At 39.9% G+C, this 22,074-nt stretch overlaps 2 protein-coding genes across 2 annotated transcripts; one reads left to right on the top strand and one right to left on the bottom strand.

Moving 5' to 3' along the window:
* The first annotated feature begins 14,933 nt into the window (after positions 1 to 14,933).
* LOC133803112 (kinesin-like protein KIN-1) lies at positions 14,934 to 18,940 on the top strand. Its single transcript, XM_062241057.1, has 15 exons — positions 14,934 to 15,047; positions 15,191 to 15,293; positions 15,642 to 15,685; positions 15,818 to 15,847; positions 15,937 to 16,059; positions 16,160 to 16,185; positions 16,272 to 16,353; positions 16,816 to 16,857; positions 16,940 to 16,973; positions 17,094 to 17,169; positions 17,242 to 17,461; positions 17,541 to 17,632; positions 17,968 to 18,082; positions 18,225 to 18,404; positions 18,563 to 18,940. The coding sequence occupies exons 1-15, from the start codon at positions 14,934 to 14,936 to the stop codon at positions 18,731 to 18,733; spliced, it is 1,452 nt and encodes a 483-aa protein (XP_062097041.1). The 3' UTR covers positions 18,734 to 18,940.
* A 196-nt stretch (positions 18,941 to 19,136) lies between these two features.
* On the bottom strand, positions 19,137 to 21,788 carry LOC133803111 (pentatricopeptide repeat-containing protein At1g02150). The gene is made up of 2 exons (XM_062241056.1): positions 21,299 to 21,788; positions 19,137 to 20,672 (listed from the first exon to the last, which is right to left on the bottom strand). Exons 1-2 carry the CDS (start codon positions 21,665 to 21,667, stop codon positions 19,431 to 19,433), a joined length of 1,611 nt encoding a protein of 536 aa, XP_062097040.1. The 5' UTR covers positions 21,668 to 21,788; the 3' UTR covers positions 19,137 to 19,430.
* Positions 21,789 to 22,074: the final 286 nt, after the last annotated feature.

Below are 22,074 nucleotides of genomic sequence, written 5' to 3'. Positions count from 1 at the left end.
GAGTAGTAGGAATGATCTCGAGACCTAAAACCATGTTCCCGGGGCCAAAACACTTAAACGGGCTCAACCCTGCTCAAGGGTTGCGGCCCTAACACCTTGGGCCGCGGCCCCCAGCCACTCCAGGAGCAAGGGCCGCGGCGCCCAGCAAGGGCAAAATTGCTCCACCTGCTTCTTCGAGCTAGGGTCGCGGCCCCCAACCCAGAACCATCCCCAAAAACGTTCTCCTTCATCCCAAACCCTCCAAAAACATACCTAAACACTTCCAAATCATCAAATCAAAGTTCCCAAGCTTCCCAATGATCCAAAACCATCAAATCCCAAGGCTCAAACGAACCAAAAACTCAACGATTCACAAAATCCAATTCTAAGCTTAGAAACTCTAAAAACTCAAAACTTAAAACTTAGATTACCTTTGATTTGGTTGTTTCTTGAAAAATCCTTTGGTCAAGAAGCTTCTAATCTTTCCTAGGATCGTTATGCCTTGATCCTCGCTTGATTCCGACTCCTAGAACTCGAGATATCTTCGAAAATGCTTCGAACGGTAAAACGAACTAATAGGAAAGAACGAGAGGTTTTCTAACGTACGTTCTGTTTGACAAGCTACTTCAAGCTTAAGTAACCTCAAATAAAACCTAGTGCTCGGGGTCCCGAAAACACCCCTGGGGACATTATAGTCAAAATTCCCAGAATTTCCTCCTGATCTCAATAACTCCCAATTTATCATCAAATAACATTCTCATAACTTGTTATCCCAATAAAAGACCCCCATTATGACAAGACCGCTAATCCATAATATAAGACCGTCTCATGCCGAATAGCTCGAATATATCTCCATAATAATGGAATCTCATTCATAAATCACAGTATGCACCCAAATTCACAAATATGCCCTTAACGGGCCAAATTATCAAAACATCATAATATTCAAATGTGGACCCACATGCATGCGTATAACATCATATTATAATACAATTCACATAATGATGCATATATTCATTTAATGGCATAATTAAGCAGTTATGGCCCTCCCGGCCTACTAATCCAGCCATTAAACCACATTAGGGATTTCGGGGCATTACAATTATCCCCTCCTTACGAAAATTTCATCCTCGAAATTTACCTGAACAACTCGGGATACTGACTCTGCATATCTGACTCCAGCTCCCAGGTCGCTTCCTCGACCTTGCTGTTCCTCCACAACACCTTAACCAAAGGTATTGTCTTATTCCTGAGGACCTTATCCTTTCTATCAAGAATCTGGACTGGCTGCTCCTCAAAGGAAAGATCTGCCTCAAGCTCCAGATCTTCATAACTCAAAATATGATTCACATCAGATACATACCTCCGAAGAGCTTAAACATGGAATACATTATGCACAGCTGACAACGCTGGAGGCAAAGCCAGCCTGTAAGCCACCTGACCAATCCTCTCCAGGATCTCAAATGGACCTACAAATCTAGGGCTCAGCTTGCCTTTCTTCCCAAACCTTCTCACCCCTTTCCATGGCGAGACTCTAAGGAAGACATAGTCTTCCACTTGGAACTCCATGTTCCTACACTTGGATCTGCATAGCTCTTCTGTCTACTCTGAGAAGCGAGCATCCGAGCTCTAATCTTCTCAATGGCCTCACTGGTCCTCTGAACTGCTTTAGGACCCAAGTATCTCCTTTCACCTGTCTCATCCCAATGAATGGAAGATCTGCACTTCCTACCATACAGGATCTCATAAGGTGCAACTCCAATGGTAGACTGATAATTGTTGTTGTAGGAGAACTCTATCAAAGGTAGATACTTACTCCAAGATCCACCAAAGTCCAGCACACATGCTCGCAGCATGTCTTCCAATATTTGGATCGTCCTCTCAGATTGCCCATCTGTCTAAGGATGATAAGCAGTATTGAACTTCAATTGTGTCCCCGTGGCCTTCTGCAAACTCCCCCAGAACTTGGAAGTAAAATTAGGGTCCCGATTTGACACGATCGACCTCGGTGCTCCATGGAGGCGCACGATCTCTCTCACATAGAGATCTGCATACTGGTCAACTGTATAAGTAGTCCTCACCGGCAAGAAGTGAGTTGACTTGGTGTAACGATCCACTATCACCCAAATAGAATCATGTTGACCAACAGTCCTGGGTAAGCCCACCACGAAATCAATCGTGATGTCTTCCCACTTCCACTCTGGGATATCTAGAGGCTGCAATAACCCTGCCGGCCTCTGATGCTCAGTCTTGACATGCTGACATGTCAAGCACTTAGCTACATACTCTACTACATCTCTCTTCATCCCCGGCCACCAATACAACGATCTCACATCCTGATACATCTTCGTGGTGCTTGGATGCAAAGAGTAATGTGTAGTATGAGATTCATCCAGAATCTCTCGCCTCAAAGCAATGTCTAGCGGAACACATATCCGTCCTTTGTATCTCAGCAAACCTAGCTCAGACACTATATAATCTCTGGATGCTCCAGCCAGAACATCCTTTCTAATCTTGATTAGCTATGGATCACTCAACTAGCCCTCCTTGATTCTCTCCAACAGTGTAGATTATAGCGTAATATTAGCCAACTGGCCCACCAGCAACTCTATACCAGCTCTGGTCATATCATCTGCTGACTCCCTGGCTATCAGCCTCATACCATGAATTTGTCCCGGACCCTTCCGGCTTAAAGCATCAGCTACAACATTGGCCTTTCCTGGATGATACAAAATCTCACAGTCATAATCTTTTACTAACTTTAGCCAACGCCTCTGCCTCATATTTAAATCTTTCTGAGTGAAGAAGTATTTCAGGCTCTTATGGTCTGTATAGATCTTGCACTTCTCTCCATAAAGATAATGCCTCCATATCTTTAAAGTAAAGACCACAGCTGCTAACACTAAATCATGAGTAGGATATCTTTTTTCATACTCCTTCAACTGACGAGAAGCATAGGCAATTACTTTCTCTGACTGCATCAGAACACAACCCAAACCCTGATGAGAAACATCACAATAAATCACAAACTTCTCCTGATCTATCGAAAGGCTCAGAATCGGAGCTGTAATCAATCTCTGCTTCAATTCCTGGAAGTTGTTCTCACATTTATCTGACCACACAAATTTCTGGCTTTTGCGTGTCAGCTCAGTCAATGCAGTAGCAATCTTTGAGAACCCGTCCACGAAACGTCTATAATAACCTGCTAATCCAAGGAAACTTCTAACCTCAGAGGCATTCTTTGGCCTTGGCCAATCTCTGACCGCTTCAATCTTCGCTGGATCTACCTTAATCCCCTCCTTACTGACAATGTGCCCAAGAAAGGATACCTGAGATAACCAGAACTCACATTTCTTGAACTTTGCAAATAGTATGTGTTCCCTCAGTCTCTGTAGAACCAACCTCAGATGCTGCTCATGCTCTGACTCAGACTGAGAATATACCAGAATATCATCGATGAAGACGATTACAAACTGGTCCAAATAATCCTTGAACACTCTGTTCATCAAATCCATAAAAGCAGTAGGGGCATTAGTCCATCCAAAAGACATAAATAGGAACTCATAATGCCCATACCTGGTACGAAAAGCAGTCTTCGGTATATCTCCTTCCTTGACCCTCAACTGATGATAACCAGAACGAAGGTTGATCTTTGAGAATACCTTCTTACCTTGCAACTGATCAAACATATCATCTATCCTTGGCAAAGGATACTTATTCTTGATTGTCAACTTATTCAGTTCCCTGTAATCAATACACATCCTCAGAGAACCATCCTTCTTCTTCACAAACAAAACTGGCGCACCCCAAGGTAAGAAACTAGGTCTGATAAAACTCAAATCCAACAGCTCTTGCAACTGTACTTTTAATTCTTTTAACTCAGCTGGGGCCATTCTGTAAGGCGCTCTAGACACTGGTTCCATCCCTAGTGCCAGTTCTATAACGAACTCAATTTCTCTATGCGGTGACAACCCTGGTAAATCTTCTGGAAAAACATCCAGAAATTCACAAACTAACCTGGTATCTTTTGGTCTCACTGGCACAACCTAAGTTGTATCAACCACACTGGCTAAGAATCCAATGCAACCTCCTTGCAATAGATCCCTAGCCCTCAATACATAAATCAATGGTATGCGAGGTCCATGCACAGCACCAACAAACACAAAAGGATCCTCACCTTCAAGCTCAAAGGTGACCATCTTCCTTCTGCAATCAATGGTTGCCCCATACTTTGCCAACCAATCCATACCCAATATTATATCGAAGTCAGTCATACCCAACTCTATCAAATCCACTGACAACTCTCTGCCCTCCACGGTCACTGGCAAAGATCTGACCCATCTCTTGGATACCACTAACTCTCCAGTGGGTAACAGAGTTCCAAACCCCACAGCATAAAAATCACAAGGTCTACACAGTCTATCAATAATACTACTAGCAACAAAAGAGTGTGTAGCACCAGAATCAATCAATATATAAGGGGTTCCAGCACTAAGAAGCTGACCTGTAACAACTGAGGGAGAAGCCTCAGCTTCTGCTTGTGTTAATGCGAACACTCGAGCTGGGGCCGAGATGTCCGCTTTTCTGGATTCTTCTTTTCTACCCTGAGGGAAATCTTTCTTAAAATGACCTACTGCTCCACACAAATAGCAGGCCTTTGCCCTACACTCTCCCAAATGACGCATCTTGCATCTTGGGCATTCAGGACGAGTCTTCCAGGCTTCACTACCCCCTAGACAACCCATTGTAATACCACGGGGCCGCCTATCAAGACTTGGAACTGGGAAGGTGTCAGGAACCTTCCTCTTCTGCTCACTGGGGCCTACACCCCTACCAGAACCCACAAATGGAGGACCTGTCCTCCTGAAATCCTTTCTGGTCACACTGTCACGCCAGATCTTGTTCTCTGCACTCTCAGCTGTGAGTGCCTTCTCAACCACCTGTGCATAGGTAGTGACCCCAGCCACAGTGGTGATACGTACATCACAGGCTAATCTGGGATATATCCCTTGCAAAAATCTCTCTCTCCTAGTCCCATCAGTGGGCACCAGCTCCATGGAAAATTTTGCCAATCGATCAAACTTTAAGGCATACTCAGTGACTGACAAACTTCCCTGAAGTAGCCTAATGAACTCCTCGGCCTTCGCCGCCCTAATAGCATCATTATAATATTTCTCGTTGAACAGAGTTTGAAACTCCTCCCAACTCAGGGCATTTACATTCTTGGTCTGGGTAATCACCTTCCACCAGATCTGGGCATCCTCCCGAAACATATAAGTGGCACAGGCCACCCTCTCATTACCAGTTACCCTCATGAAATCAAGGATAGTGGTAATCATACTCATCCACTGCTCCGCCTTGGCAAGATCTGCATTGCCCTCAAATATCGGAGGTTGTTGCTTCCTCATAGAGAGGTTCCCATTTATTTCCAACCTCAGGCAGATGCTCTGCTGCTGGCATCGACACAGGAGGTGCTTCTGATACACTGGCCACTGCAGGCGCTTGCTGTTGTCTCAGGAGACGAAGCTCCTCTCCCTGTCTTAACACTGTAGCCTGCAGATCATTAAACAACTGCTGCCAGTTTGCAGGAGCTAGATGTGGAATCTGTGATTGGACATTTTCTTGACCCTGACTGTTATTATTCTGGCCTTGATCACTCTGGCCAACTGAAGTATCTGTCTGCCCTGGACTCATTCTTATCTGTTATACCTTGCTGACACATTGATCAATACGGCCAGTCAGGTAGTAATAACTAAACCTCTTGTCGCCTTACGGTCCAAGAACAAGAAGACAATTATCATATTCCACAGTCATACAGTTGTACAGGCAGATACATGTTTATAGCATTTAGCACTTAGCATGTATCACATAATAATTCATAATCAAACATACTTATAAGTATGTTCCAGCAATCTCAGTACTAATTAGCACACATTTGCTGAGGATATAATATCTCAGGGCACAGGTTTAACATGGTGTCTCATGCATACAGGTAAAGCATATATACTATATTTAAGCAGTTATACATATAACGACATAAATAGTTACCAAACCATGAGTCGAGCTTGACTTCAGTGATGTGTGTACATGCCCAGCCAGTCTACAGGAACCTTAACCTTGGCATGCTCTGATACCAAGTTGTAACGCCCTGATTACTCCAAAACAGTTACGGTGAACGATGAACCGGAAATTTGACCCGCTACCTGAGTCCTTTGGTTAAAAACGTGCATCTAAGTGTTATTAACAGACTAAGGTGAAAAACCAATAAAAGGAAAGGATATATTTTATTAAATACATAAAACTGTTCATGGGCCCATCAAAACATTTACAAGTTATTTACAACTCAAAATGGTCACTACTATTTCAAATTTACAAACCCGCCGACCTAAGCGGTAAAATAGGGTAAACCCCCTAGTTCCTCTGAGAACTCCTTGGCCATGGTGGTCAAGCGGCCGCATATGTACACATCACCACCTAAGCTCTCCACTCAAGGCTGGGTGAGCTTTTCTTTTCCTTTACCTGCACCACATAGCACCCATGAACCAAGGCCCAGTAAGAAAACACAGTATTGCATATAAACATTATCAACTAATTATCATTATAATCACACAGAGCTTATAGCTCTTAAACAGATGAGTGAATATCACTTGAGGTTCTAGTAAACCGTACTGAATGACTAACAAGCAAGTCACTAATTAAAATAGATGAGTGACTGCTGGGTAAGTCACTAGCTTAAACAGTTGAGTGACTCCTAGGTAAGTCACTAGCTTAACAGATGAGAGACTGATGGGTAAGTCTCTAACTTAACAGATGAGTGACTGATGGGTAAGTCACACAAGCGCTTTTAGTTTTCATCGAACTTGAGGCCGGTCCGGCATTAACGCTCTTCTGAGTCATTTAATGCAGATGTCGATTAGATCTAATCTTTATTGGCTTGCGTTTAACACGCTAAGGTCGTCCTGACTTATAAGTCAGCATTGTATGACCAGTGCCCAGTACCACTGCCGAACTTGACTAATAACTCCCAGCTTCACAGTTGATACTGACACCTTTGCCAAATCTGAATAATTAGTCAGTACCATGCACAAGTGAGCAAGATTTGCTAAGCATTCAATAAACAACCCATGTCCACATTTACACAATCAACATGCCTCAAGAATAACCATGCATGTCACATATGGGGTGCAGTTTTCTTACCTCTGATTCGAGCGAGAATGAATAAAAAAACGACCCTTGAGAATGATTTGACTTTTAGCCCTTTAGCGGTCACCTAGTCATAACCAAATATGGGACACCATCAATAAAATGAACATCAAAGGTTCCCAAATGAAGATCTAGCCTACGGGACATCAATCCCCACAAATCTGGGTAGTAGGAACGATCCCGAGGCCTAAAACCATGTTCCCGGGGCCAAAACACTCAAACAGGTTCAACCTTGCTCAAGGGCTGCGGCTCTAACACCTTGTGCCGCAGCCCCCAGCCACTCCAGGAGCAAGGGCCGCGGCACCCAGCAAGGGCAAAATTGCTCCACCTGCTTCTTCGAGCTAGGGCCACGGCGCCCAAGAACAGGGTCGCGGCCCCCAACCCAGAGCCATCCCCAAACACGTTCTCCTTCATCCCAAACCCTCCAAAAACATACCTAAACACTTCCAAATCATCAAATTAAAGTTCCCAAGCTTCCCAATGATCCAAAACCATCAAATCCCAAGGCTCAAATGAACCAAAAACTCAACGATTCACAAAATCCAATTCTAAGCTTAGAAACTCTAAAAACTCAAAACTTAAAACTTAGATTACCTTTGATTGGGTTGTTTCTCGTCAAATCCTTTGGTCAAGAAGCTTCTAATCTTTCCTAGGATCGCTATGCCTCGATCCTCGCTTGATTCCGACTCCTAGAACTCGAGATATCTTCGAAAACGCTTCGAACGGTAAAACGAACTAACGGGAAAGAACGAGAGGTTTTCTAACGTACGTTCTGTTTGACAAGCTACTTCAAGCTTAAGTAACCTCAAATAAAACCTAGTGCTCGGGGTCCCGAAAACACCCCCGGGGACATTATAGTCAAAATTCCCAGAATTTCCTCCTGATCTCAATAACTCCCAATTTATCATCAAATAACATTCTCATAACTTGCTATCCCAATAAAAGACCCCCGTTATGACAAGACCGCTAATCCATAATATAAGACCGTATCATGCCGAATAGCTCGAATATATCTCCATAATAATGGAATCTCATTCATAAATCACAGTATGCACCCAAATTCACAAATATGCCCTTAACGGACCAAATTATCAAAACATCATAATATTCAAATGTGGACCCACATGCATGCGTATAACATCATATTATAATATAATTCACATAAACATGCATATATTCATTTAATGGCATAATTAAACAGTTATGGCCCTCCCGGCCTACTAATCCAGCCATTAAACCGCATTAGGAATTTCGGGGCATTACACTTGGCCACCATTACCTCAAAGAAAGTCCTAGATTTCGTTGTGAAGAATATCATCTGCAGATATGGGGTGCCCAGAAAGATAGTATCAGATAATGGGACCCAGTTCAACGGCGATTTATTTGCACATTTCTACAGAAAAATGGGATAATAAAAAGTTTCTCCTTTGTGGCATATCCCCAGTCAAATGGCCAGGTTGAAGCAGTCAATAAAACCTTAAAGAGCTCCATAAAGAAAAGGTTAGAAGAGACAAAGGGGAAATGGCCAGAGGAGCTGCCTCGAGTCCTATGGGCTTATAGAACCACAACACGAACTTTAACGAGACATGCCCCTTTCTCCCTGGCTTATGGGTGCGAGGCCATGTTGCCTATCGAGGTCAAAATCCCAAAAATACAGCGCGATGCATACAATCAGGCCTTGAACCAATCCTAACTCGAAGAAAGCCTGGACCTCATTGAAGAAAGACGAGATGAAGCCCAATTGAAAAATGCTGCATACCAACAACGAACTAGTAGATATTTTAACAAGAAGGTCTGAGAAAGAAAATTTGGATTGGGAGACCTGGTGCTAAGGCGCGTATTCTTAGCCACACAAGACTTGTTTGCTGGGGTACTTGGACCTAACTGGGAATGACCTTACCAGAGCGAGTCCATTATTCGACCTAGAGTGTATAAGTTGGCGAGGTTAAACGGAGAATTGGTTCCGCGAGCTTGGAATTGTGAACATCTACGACCTTATTATCAGTAATGTAGGGATGATGCTTTCATTGTAACCAAGCATGTGCTTGATTTTTTGCTTTTTATCAATAAAATACTGAATTTCGTTCAAAAGATGTTTTTATTATTGTTATACTTTTTTTGCAAACCCTCAGAATTCAATAACCTAAGATCGCAATCATAGGATATTTAAGGGGGCATAAGTGGTATACAAATCATACTGTAGGTTTGAAAAAATATAACATAAATAAAAAAAATGTCTAGATTATTAACCCGACATGAAAAAAATTAATAAGTGTATGGATTATTAACCAAACACGCGAACTAAAAATATCTAGATTATTAACTCGACATGAAAAAATTAATAAGTGTATCGATCACGAACCAAACATGCGAGCCAAATAAGTCTGGAACAAACCAGCAAAACCTAACCAACGGTAAAAAAGTTAGAATTCTAGATAACCAACTGTAAACTAAGTCGAAACTAGGGCTGGAAAATTTTGAAAGCAAGTTTCGACCTCGCAACCTCGAGGCCATACTCGAGGATGAGGAAAAGAAAAATATAAGTAAACTACTAAGATTACATGCCAATTTAGTACTTTTCAAGTACATGGTAAAAGTAAAATTTGACCTTGACAATAACGAAGTCGAACATGGATATTTGAAAAAAAAAATTGTGCATGAATGCATTGAAATTCGAACCTAAATCCAATAGATATATTTGTACGAATAAACAAGTATAAAAGAAGTCCTTAATAGTGGCAAGCTCGAAATATTTCGATCGAGAAATGTAAAGCATAATATTAAGGAAAAAAGCTAAAGGAAAAATCGAGTGTATAAAGATTTTCGAGCTAGAAAATTGTGTGCATAAAAAATGCTATTATTATAAATTGATAATTAAGATAGCTCAAAATCGAGCTATAAATTGTCTTTGCCCCGAGGGCACAAAAATCATAAAAGTAATTACAAAAATTATTACAATGGGTTGCATCCCATAATCTTGGCCTCAAGACTTAGATGTTTCTCCAGCTGCAGCCCCTAAAGCCTCTGCTGCTGTAACGCCCTAAACTCCAGGGACTGTTACGGTGTGCCTTGTAAACAGTGATAAACTCGCTAATCGAGTCATTTGGCCAAAATCGTGTAACTAAGTATGATTAGCGGTTTAGGGATTAAAAAATTTGGTTAAGATATAACGTTTCATTATAACGTTTACTGTATACATTGGGATCCCAAAAATATAATTTAAATGTCTATTACAAGAAAATATTTACAACCAGCCGATCTAAGCGGCAAAATAGGGTTTAACCCTAAATCCTCTTCAAACCTCGGTCGTGGTGGTCGAGTAGTTGCATATGTACACATCGTCACCTAAGCTCTCCAACTCAAGGATGGTCCAACTTTCTTTTGCCTTTACTTGCACCACATAGCACCCGTGAGCCGAAGCCCAGCAAGAAAACTCAATATGCTCATGAACAGTCATATCATGACATCAAATCATAAGGCACACGTCTAGCAAATATAGCCCTATTCAAGCAGGCAAATGAATTCACGTAATGATGAATATACAACAACAACCGATGATCATAATAATCATCCCGGGCTTTTGGCCCCAAATTGAAGAGTGACAATTGTAATAGTCACTAAGGTGGGTTCCGTTCCCAATAGCCATGTGACGATAGGGTCACCGAGGCTTTATAGATAAGTGATCATTTCACTAGCTTAAACAAGATAGGTGTTTGATGAACTAGTCACCAAGATAACCTATCACATGACCATCGAGTCACAACCATGGGATTCCGCTCCCTAGCCTTATGACAAACAGTCACCTAGGCCTTTGGCCCTGGCTCTGAGTAACTAGCCTAGACTAGTCAAGTGCTTATAATGTTCATCGACCTTAGGGTCGGTCCAGCATCAATGCTCCCAGAGTCATTCAACGCTGATATCGATTAGATCTAATCTTTTATCGGCCCTGCGTTCAGGACACTTATGCCATTTCTGACTCTCAGGACAGTAATACGCGACTAGTGCCGACCCTGACTAGTCAGTGCCATACACAAGTAAGCAATGCTACCAAACATATATCATATGACAAATATCCGAATACAGGGCATTCAGCATGCTTACTTAATAATTGCTAGCAAAACTAGGATCATGCATAAACACAGAGGCTCAAGCTCTGAACAATCTCATATTCAATATTCATAGCATGTCCTAATCACATATTTATCGTGCATCACATGCATCACATTTAAACATCCAACATGCATCAAGAATAACCATGCATGTCACATATACACAGGGTGCAGTTTTCTTACCTTTGGTCCAAGCACAGGTCACCAATAAGCGAACCACAAGCACGATCCTTACTCCAAGCCTCTAATGATAACCTAGTCACAACCATAAATGGTTATCCAATGAGTTCAAGTTCTAAAACCAATCCCGGAGCCAAGACCTAGCCTCCAAGACATCAAACCCCACTAATCCGGGTAGTAGGAATGATCCTGAGGCCTAAGGTTTGAGTTCCCAAGCTTAAAACATCATTTCGCCCATAAATACCCTCAAGCGTCGCGGCCCCAACTCACTGAGCCGTGGCCCCCAACCAAAACAAGAAAACCAGGGGCAAGCACCGCGGCACCCTACACCTAGTGCCGCGGCCCCCAGAGCTCCCAAAGCACTCCACCTGCTTCATCGAGCTTGGGCCGCGGCGCCCAAGAACAAGGTCGCGGCCCAACCTCGGACCAGCCATTTTTCCCCGTTTTCAACCTTTTAAAACCTCCCAAAAACCTATCCAAACATCTCCAAACTCAAAAATCAAAGTTCCCAAACATCCCCATCATCCAAAACCAACAAAACCCAAGCCTCAAATCTAACAAAAACTCATCAAAACACAAAGTCTAATTCAAGCTTAAATTTTTTTTTAAAAAAACTTAAAACTTGAATTACCTCCGATTGAGTTGTTTCCAACTAAATCCTCCAGATAATAAGCTTCTAATCTTCCCTAGGATTGCTATGCCTCGATCCTCGCTTGAATCCAAGTCCTAGAACTCAAGTTACCTCTGAAAATGCGATCGGGAGACGGAAATGGAACTTAGAGGGAGAGAGAACGTACAGAACGTTCTTTTATTCTTTTAAAGGTTACTTCAAGCTTAAGTAGCCTAAAAAAAACCTAACGCTCGGGGTTCCGAAAACATCCCCGAGGGCAAAATAGTCAAAACCTCCATAATTTCCCCCTGATCTTGCTAACTCACAATTTATCATCAAATTCTTATTCCCATTACCCAATAACCCGGTAATGCTCTAAATACCCCTTGACTCACTCCGAGTCAAGAATAAATATCGTTGTGGCTTTCCCACTAGCTTACCTCCTAGGATCGCTTTGTGCTGGGTAACCCTGGCATAACCAAATAATAATAAAGCACCACACACATATCACACATATGCCAAATATGTTCGAAATGGCCAAAATATGATAATCACCCAATTACTCATAAATGGGTTCACATGCATATTTAATACACCTAAACATGCATATTATCATTTAATAACACAATAAATCAACTATGGCCCTCTCGGCCTCCTAATCAAGGTCTTAAACCTTATTAGGAAATTTGGGGCATTACAGCTGCTTGCTCAGCCTCGAGCCTGGCCTCCTCCTCCTCAAGCCGAGCCTACCATTTGGCGATGAAATCGGCCTCCAGGTTGGCTAGGAAACTGGTGTCGAGGTTTGGATTGTTCACCCAAATTTGATACATCGCCATGTCTACAGCGCGATCTTTTTTGGTTTTGAACTCCTCCAAAAGATGAGCCTTCTCACCTTCAATAACTTCGAAGGTCATCTTATTTTCCTCTTCCAGCTTGGCAATGAGTTCCCAAATTTCCTTGATCTCGAAATTCTTCTCCTTGATCTTGGAATTCTTGGCCTCGACCTCCTTCAAGGTCACCACCAGCGTCGATTCGAGATCGAGGACCTTCTGGACCTCTTTCAAAGCAACCTCCAGCTTTGACTCGAGCTCAGAATGCTTCTGAATGGTCGCATCCTGAATGGCCACATCCCTTGCTGCCACCTCCAGCTTCGCTGCTTTCAGCATGTCCTCAAGCTTCAGTTGGGCGTCGGTATTATATATGCCACCATAAGAGCTTGTGGCGATGGTGAATCCTATTTTTCAAAATCAAAGGCCACACATCATTAGCTTAAAGCTCGAAAAAAAGAAAATTTACAACCAACCTAATAGAGAAATTCCTTTAAGAGTTGAAATCCCATAACCAACTATACGCGCAATCCATGGAGGGAAGAGGGGTGTTCAATATTCTCCTCACATCTTCAGGGTGGAACCATTTTCAACGTTTGGTTATATCTCACCCCTCAGAGTTGATGAACTCACCAACCCAGTTCATACCCATTGTAGCATCATGTAGAGGAATAAGTTTGTAATTACCATGGGGCACCCATTTGTAAATCCAAATAGAATTGGTCTACTATTTCCGATTCTCTTACAAAATATTTTGTGTAAGGTTCCTCTATAGGGTTATCCTAATGAGTGGTATAACAAATTAAGACAATTTAAGTTAATATTTTACATTAGGCTAATTAAGTGATTTAATTGAAAGAGTTCAATTAAAGATCTTATGCAGTATAAATTTTGTAATGTGTAATACCCAATAAACCTAATTAAAAGGTTAATGGTGTTCTAATTAAGTTACCATATAAGGAAGACTATAAGCTTTGGTCCCAAGGCTAATCTCTAATCACTTCTCATCCTCCATCTCTATCAATTGAGTGAGTCCGATAAAGAGAAAAGATTAGTGAGAAAAATTACAAACTCATAATCAACCATCATGAAATCAAATCTTAATCTTAATCTGACATAAGTCTAACATCCATGCATATTTAGAGTTATTCCTAACATTCTCTAGTTTTCAAGATAGATTTCCAATAAGGTGCAGCCTGTTATTTTAGGAATACAATCGAAGAAGTGATTATCTCTTACGCATTTGGATCGAACAATGTTGTGCTATAGCCTATAAACTGTTTTTTCCAATAGTAATTTCCCCAAATTCAGAGAACAAATGTAAAACCATTATAATTTTTAAATATAAAACAATATGTCTATCATTGTGGAAATGAAGACGACTTGTCGTTTCATCCCAGGCTTGGCGCGCGAACTCAACGTCTTATAAGTGCTGAGTGCACGACTCGTCTCTGTTACAATTTTGAAAAATTATTCTTTTGGCGCGTAAATCAAGGTGCTCTTCCTCTCTCCACTGTTTGGTTGCACGTAGAAAATGTGTTCTCTTCTAGATTGATCATCATGAATTTACGATTTGTAATTTATTTTTCGATTCATTATTTCGTTATTCAAAGAGAAAATAAGAGAATCGATTCTTTTCATCTTTGTTTCTCTCAGCAGTGGGCAGCGAATCAGATCGGTATGTTAATTAAAATCTTGTTTGGTTGCGAAGAAAATGTAGGAACAGCAAGTAAACTGATGTTATTAAAATCCGAAGTTAAATTCCATTTATTCAATCGTGATATGAGATATCGATTCGATGTGTAAGACGTGATCAACTGTCAATTCAAAGTGCTCAAAACCTTTATCGATTCTAGCACTCGAGCTCCAGTTTTTGTTTTCCTTCGTTAATTTTATCATTTATTAAACAGATCATGTATTCTTCCTTCTTACAAGTTTTTCCAGTAATAATCGCAGTAGTAAGTATGGGAATCCTAACATCTTTTTTATTCTTCTTTTTGGTTCGAATCTGTTCCACAAAAGAAAATGTCGAACATAGCAGTTTGCGCTCGATTCAGGCCTTTAAGCTCAAAAGAGAGAAGAGATGATGGTGATTCAGTCTGCGTTCAGTGCTTAGACTCGGAAACTTTCATTTTTAAGGTTTCTAATTCGAAATTTCGAATCATAATTTTGATGATTGAAAGTATTTGTGATATTTTTTTGCTCGGGAAAAATATTTGTGATATTGATCCTGCTAATGACCTGTTTTTGACAAAACTGATTTCGATATATGGCAATGGCAGGATGAGAAAGAAGGAAATTCCACTTTCACCTTCGATAGGGTGTTCTATGAGAATTCTGAGCAAGCTCAGGTCTATGAATTTCTAGCTCTGCCTATTGTCCAAGGTATAGAACCCATATTGTAGCAGTCTACATGTATTTTCTCTGTCTACTTCGTGTATTCATTCTTGCATTTTGAATTTCTGTTTGCTTGATAAAACACAAGAAAATAGTCAAATATATATGTAAATGATTGAAATTCGTCATATTTATAGTCTGGATCGTGCTTCTTTAGGATGAAGATTTTTAAAATTTTCACATATTGGATTCAGAATCAATAAGAGATTATAAATTCATGCACCTGTGCCCAATATGGTTTATGTGTCTAAAGTATATTTAGGGAAGGTTTTTCTGCAAATAAAAATCACAGCTTTCTTCTGTTGTTCGTTATAAATGTTTGTCATTATCACTCAGATGCTGTTAAATGCACTAATGGGACGATTATCACTTATGGACAGGTAAAACTCAGCAAGTCATTTGTCAAGGTTTTTTTTCTTCTAATTTTTAAAAGGCTCCTCGTTGTATGTGTTTCAAGTCCTCATATGAGCTTCTCTATAATTTTATATTCGTTTAACTTTAACTAATGGCAGACAGGAGCTGGGAAGACATACAGCATGGAGGTATGCCATCACCGATGTCGCTAGTATAACGTAGATACTGAAGCTAGATATTCATCTGACAGTTGGAGGTGTTTGCATCTATTAAACAGGGCCCCGGGATACTAGAATCTGATGAAGAGAAAAAAGGGTTGCTTCCACGAGTAGTTGGTGGAATTTTTGAATGCATAAAATCTTCTAAAAATGCAAATATGTACTCCGTCAAGTTGTCGATGGTATCCAAACGCATAAATTTGAGATGATATTGTTATTTGCTTCTTTTTCTTTTCATATTATTCATGCAAAATAACTTCCATTCGTTTTGCTTCCATCCAGGTAGAGATCTACATGGAGAGAGTAAGGTATACCCTTACCCAACGATAAAAAAGTAATCAACGTATTTCTTGGAATGCTTCAACAATTACAGCCTATAACTGTCTTTGTTCAGGGACCTCCTTGATTTAGCAAAGGACAACATACAGATCATGGAGAATAAAGCTCAAGGAATTTTGCTGAATGGCATAACCGAAGTATGTTTTCTTATGTAGTAACACTTCAAGCAAATTTTAAATGCATGACTAACTGAAATAATAATTTCCAAGGTTTGTGTTCGTAGATGGTGATTACTTGAGTAAATTTAGCAAACTAATCCATTTACTCTGGCACTAGTCATGGTTTGTTTTTTCAGTATACTTCAATGACATAATAGGTACCATCCCTTGCACACACTCAGTACACGCCTGCTGAGGTTCTCTTGATGAAATTCCAACTGTAATCTTTACTGTTGAAGATAATTGTTAGCTTCAAAAGTGTAATTGATTGGAATCCCTTTTGGACCATTTCCTTTGTATGGATTTTTTTTACTAAGAGTAATTATGCTAAGAAGGGCACTGCCATAGATGCAAAATCTGGATTCATATCAAAGACCACTTACTTTATAAGAAGCAAATATATTCCTTGACGGAGAAGCTTCTTGTTTGTTTCCTTTCCAGATCTCCATTAAAGACCCCATGGAAGCATTGCAAAGTCTAGCTGTAAGATAGAATTACTTCTGAATTCTGATTCACTTTTGTAGTTCTCACTGTATATCTTCTAACACTGACATTGAACGTTCAGAGTGGTATAGCTAACAGAGCTGTTGGAGAGACCCGTATCCTCCATTAACTTTTACAAGAAAATGACAAAGTAAAATCATCTGTGTTTTCATTGGGGATACTCTAGTTTTATTTAACGATCATGTTTACCTTGTTTCTGACCTTATTATAAATAGAAATGAACATTACCAGCAGCAGAAGTCATTGTGTTTACATATTCATTGTCCAGCAAGAATTGAAGAAAGATAATCGGTACATCATCTACTTGTCTTTGTATCAAATTTTTGTATAAACTAATATTGAACTTTAAAAATCTGGGGACAGGTCGAAAACTAGCAAGTTAGTTCTTGTGGATTTGGCAGGCTCGGAGAAAGCAGAAAAATCTGGAGCTGAAGGAAGAGTCCTTGAAGAAGCCAAGAGTATCAACAAGTCCCTATCAGCCCTTGGAAATGTGATAAATGCTCTGACATCTGGTTCATCTGTAAAAACAAATCACATTCCATATCGCGACTCCAAACTTACCCGGATTCTACAAGATGCCCTTGTCAGTTTTCTTCACTCTTGGTCCATGTTATTAGGCTATTCAGTTTTTACTGAAGGTATATCTTGATTTCATCTTATAGGGTGGAAATTCCAGAACTGCGTTACTATGTTGTTGCTCACCAAGCCCCTCAAACGCACCAGAGAGTCTCTCCACACTTCGATTTGGAGCAAGGTACATTGTTCAATTTCACGAAATAGTGCTATTACTATACTGTTCTGTGTAGAACAAAATATTTTGATTTGAAAGTTAAAAATATCTTAAGCCAAATCACTACAATAGCTAGTAATTGGAACATATTTAATTAGAATGTGTTTTCTCTCAGAGCAATAGTGCTGTATTTTCATGTTTACTCACTTTGTACAACTGAATACTTTACAATTGATAAAAGGCAAACTCGATTTGCATACCACTGAACTAAAGCAATGGACTTACTTTTTTTTTATTTAATTCATTTTTTCTATTAAAAAAATATCTGATTTTTGTTCTATGATACAATGCTGGAGCAGGGCAAGTCACATTAAGGCATCACCGCGTGTAAAGTGCAATGAAGACAAATCTACTAAAAAACTTGAAGTTCCTTCTCCCACTAAAGATGAGTCATGTGAGAGAATTCTACACGAGGTAGGAAGGAACTCGCATCTGTAATTCCTGACCTTATAGTTCTCATCATCGTCAAAACATCATGTGTCCCATACTCCAATGTCCATAACATTATTTTCACTCTACTTTTTCTCTTTCTAATTGTAAAACTTTCATAACTTAGTTGCGAAAGAGACTAGACGAGGAAGATGTAAATCTACTGGAGGAGTTGTTCATGTTGGAGGGAATTTTCTTTGATCCTAATTCAGAAGAAGAATTAGAGCTTGCATTTGAGGATGTTACTTTAAAGACAATTGTATCATTGCAACAAGCAGTGGAAGAGCTAGCGTGTGAAGTTAAAGAGGTAAGAGTAAAATCCAGCATTTAACTTCATTACATCAATAAAAATTTCACCATTAATTGAGATAATACTAATGCTCCTATACCAAGTATTAAGGTTAAGGTGTGGCTGTTCCTTCATAGCATTTCGGTTGCTTTTAAACTATGTATACTGTTTTACAGCTTAAAAAGGAAAATAAGGCTCTCAAGGACGAAATAACGAGGGCCAAAGTATCTGATGCCCAATTCAAAGAGACTGGAGAAGCTTCAAGGGTTGTACCAAGGATTTTGGGACTTTTCAATTTCTTCTCTATGTCCTGGTTCAAGACATTTTTACCTCTGTCGAGGTGCTGAAACGAAAATCATAAATTTTCTACATGGTGACATTTTCTGGGGTTATAGCTATTTATAGAATTATGTGGAATAATTTGGTAATAGTATCAACTCTGTTTTTACAAGGAACTAGAAACCTAAAAGGCCTTGCTAATAATCCAAATAGAACAAGTTTTCTTCTCCAAAAATGTGCGTATACTATAATTTTTCTTTTAAATTAATCGTCATAATTATATAAAAGATGGGGATGATACCAAAAAACACATTTGTATATTGTTGCATGATTTTTGTCATTAGATATAATCTCCTTTTTCAAAGGTAGATTCACAAAATCTAGAATTTGCTCCTATTTGCTTCCCAACAGCTCCTAAAGCTGACAATCAAAAAGTTAAATTTCCATAAAACTACCACAGAAGCACAGAGATACATTAAGCAATGGATATAGATATAAGAGGCCAAAGAGATTTTTACACACAAGTTACTCCCCGAGCAAAGCTCAGCCTCTCACTTATTAAAAGGCAGTTCAGTAAGGGTCACATTTCACATACCTGGCTAGGGGATTCTACAAGCAGAATGGAACCCAGGTATCAAGTTACCATTATAAAGAAAAGAGGTGACAGCCCTTTGAAACTTCAAAGAATGCATCTTATACATCCGCGAAATGATCCATGGTAAAATTTTCAATGAATAAAAAAGTACGAATCATATCGAGGGCTACCTATAATTGGTTGAGAACCATTTCAGACTCATCCTTATCATCATCATTGTCATCTGTACTAAAACTACCTTCCTCTGATGCTATTCCATTGTCATTGTTAGCTTCAGGGGATAAGCCCGCAATTGACGCATACCATTCACCTCCCAAATTGCCTGAATCCCTCATCAATTTCACCAAAACATCCTTGCTTTCAAGATCATTTTCTTGCTCACATAGATCAAGAAAAGCAGACACGTTAACAGGTTTTGGCCTCCAGTTCTTTGAACCCTCAGCTGCAAAAGCTTTTTTCCAGTAAAACAAAGCCTCAGGAATTTTCTTCTCTCCAGCATGCCCCTCGGCAAGAGTCTCCCAGGTGGCTGAATTGGGTTTTCCTCCCACTTCAACAATGTGGTCAACAAAATTTAACGCTTTCTCCAAATATCTTTTTCTAGTATAATAAACCATGAAAAGATTTGCTATTCTGGGGTCATAAGTTGACTTGACCAGCAACCATTCCTCATAAATCTTTTCTGACCCTTCAACATCATCTACTCTGAGTAGAGAAGAGATAATTGCATGGTAGCCCAAATTTGGGATATTGGGATATATTGATTTATAAACATTCCACACCCTATAAATCTCTTCTTTGTTACCAATGCTACCATATAGACTTAAAAGGTAGTGATAAGGGATCCGATCCCGACCAGTGATTCTACTCTCAACCTTCCTTAAACATTCCTCAGCCTTCCCAATTTGCCCCATCTTGATATACATTGTAGCCATTGTACTAAATGTGGTCCAGTTGGGATTGATGGATTTATCTGTTTTCAGCTGTTCAAATACTTCTTCCATCTTCTCTGCAGATCCTTGTGATCCGCGACAGGATAACCAGATATTGTAGGAGTATATATCTAGCCGAATGCTTCTCTTCACCATTTCTGAAACTACTAACTCAACCTTCTCATAATCCTTGAGGTTCATATATAGTGTCATCATCACATTAAAGGGAAGAGAATGTGAGGCATAACCTTTAGTTCTCATTTGATCAAGCAAAGATTCTGCCTTTTGTTTCATCTTCCCCCGAACATAGGCATTGAGCAGGGCGCCGTATATCCTCCTGTCTTTTGAAGTTTCCGATAGACTAAAAAAGAAACTTTCAGCTACAGCAATCCCACGAACTTTGGCTATTAAATCTAATTGAATTGCAGCATCACTAGAGGATAATCTAAACCTCTCTACTCGACTGTTCATCCAATCATACACCTGCACAGGACAAGAAGTTCAGAGCTGATGACAAGGGAAATGGTTGAAAGAGATATACAAGTACGCAGCAATTGAGGTGTCAGGAAGGCAGCTATAACTGAAAAATCTGTATGTTTAAATAATTTCAATTCTTCAATTATAGATTTCTAAATCATACATGGGGATGTTTCATGTAGTACAGCTTCTCTCCATCCGTTTTCTATAATTGAGTATATGTTTACACCAAGTATATCGACAGACATTGGTATTTACAATTTCAAGTTCCCATCCTCTATAGGTATTTGATTTTCCTTTCAATTAATAACTCAAATGATAGCAAAGACACAGCCAAATTCACTCGTTAACTTCTTTTCATCTCAAATGATGTTTTGACAGAGATCAAAACATCGCATAAGTTTCGAGCCCCTTAGGAGTTAATAAACACAAGACACAAAAATAAATCCCAGCATAGAGACTGTCAAAAGCATGAATATAACAACCGATTAACATCATAAACACTTCTGACCAAACATCATATATGTCAAAAATGGAAGATACCCACCAAGCAAAACAGAAAACCCATTAATTCTAAACACTTTCCAAGTAGAAATAGAACATAAATATACAAATAAATTTCTTGTTATTACCTCAAGAGCTCGATCAAAACGCTTGTACTTCCTCAATTCTTTGACAACCCTACAAAGATCCCATTTAGAGAGTAACTTTCCCTCCTTCTCCCACTGGTTCAAAACACTCCCAGAACCAAGCTCAGGATTCTCCATAAGAGAAATCCTCTTGTATATGGCATTCCATTTCAATAAGGGGCGACGCTCGAAGTCCACAGTGCCATAGCTATGGACTTGGGATATGGAGCAGGTGACTGAAAAACTCTGATAGTTTACGGATTGGCGAATAGTACAAGTGGGATTTCGACATGGGAGAGAACGAGAGTATGAGAGGGAAGAGGAAAGAGAGACTGAGACATTGGGGTTTTGCAGAGAAGTTTGGAGAAGCATTTTTTGGGAGAAAAAGATGAACTGTGAAAATGAAAGAGGGTTTAGGTTTAGGGAGCGGGAGCGGGAGCGGGAGCTGGCACACTGGCAGTGTTCTCTTCTCTTGTAGATAAACCTCTGATGTGAATTTTACTTCACGTTCAGTATGTTTAAACCCAACGTATTAAAAAATCAAATAAATATTAATTTTAATTAGGCTAGAGTGTAGGGATGAACATTTGACCCGAAAAACCTGCAAATTTGCCGACCCGTAACTCGAAAACTCGTTTTTTAGGAAAACCCGTCAGATTCGGGTTAAATCCGACCCGAACCCGACAAAAGTCGGGTCGGGTTCGGGTTTGAAGTTTGTTAAAACTCAGGTTCGGGTTCAAACCCGAAATCTGAAAAAAATTGTATTTTTGCAAAATTTG

Source organism: Humulus lupulus, chromosome X (assembly GCF_963169125.1).
Source record: "Humulus lupulus chromosome X, drHumLupu1.1, whole genome shotgun sequence".
NCBI lineage: Eukaryota > Viridiplantae > Streptophyta > Magnoliopsida > Rosales > Cannabaceae > Humulus > Humulus lupulus.
This window is presented reverse-complemented; position numbering and strand designations above follow the sequence as displayed.

Coding starts and splice junctions, on each gene's coding strand:
- LOC133803112 (XM_062241057.1), top strand. CDS start 14,934: ATGTCGAACATAGCAGTTTGCGCTCGATTCAGGCCTTTAAGCTCAAAA. Junction 15,048..15,190: donor CGGAAACTTTCATTTTTAAG/GTTTCTAATTCG, acceptor TGGCAATGGCAG/GATGAGAAAGAAGGAAATTC. Junction 18,083..18,224: donor GTGAGAGAATTCTACACGAG/GTAGGAAGGAAC, acceptor TTCATAACTTAG/TTGCGAAAGAGACTAGACGA.
- LOC133803111 (XM_062241056.1), bottom strand. CDS start 21,667: ATGCTTCTCCAAACTTCTCTGCAAAACCCCAATGTCTCAGTCTCTCTT. Junction 20,673..21,298: donor GTTTTGATCGAGCTCTTGAG/GTAATAACAAGA, acceptor TGTCCTGTGCAG/GTGTATGATTGGATGAACAG.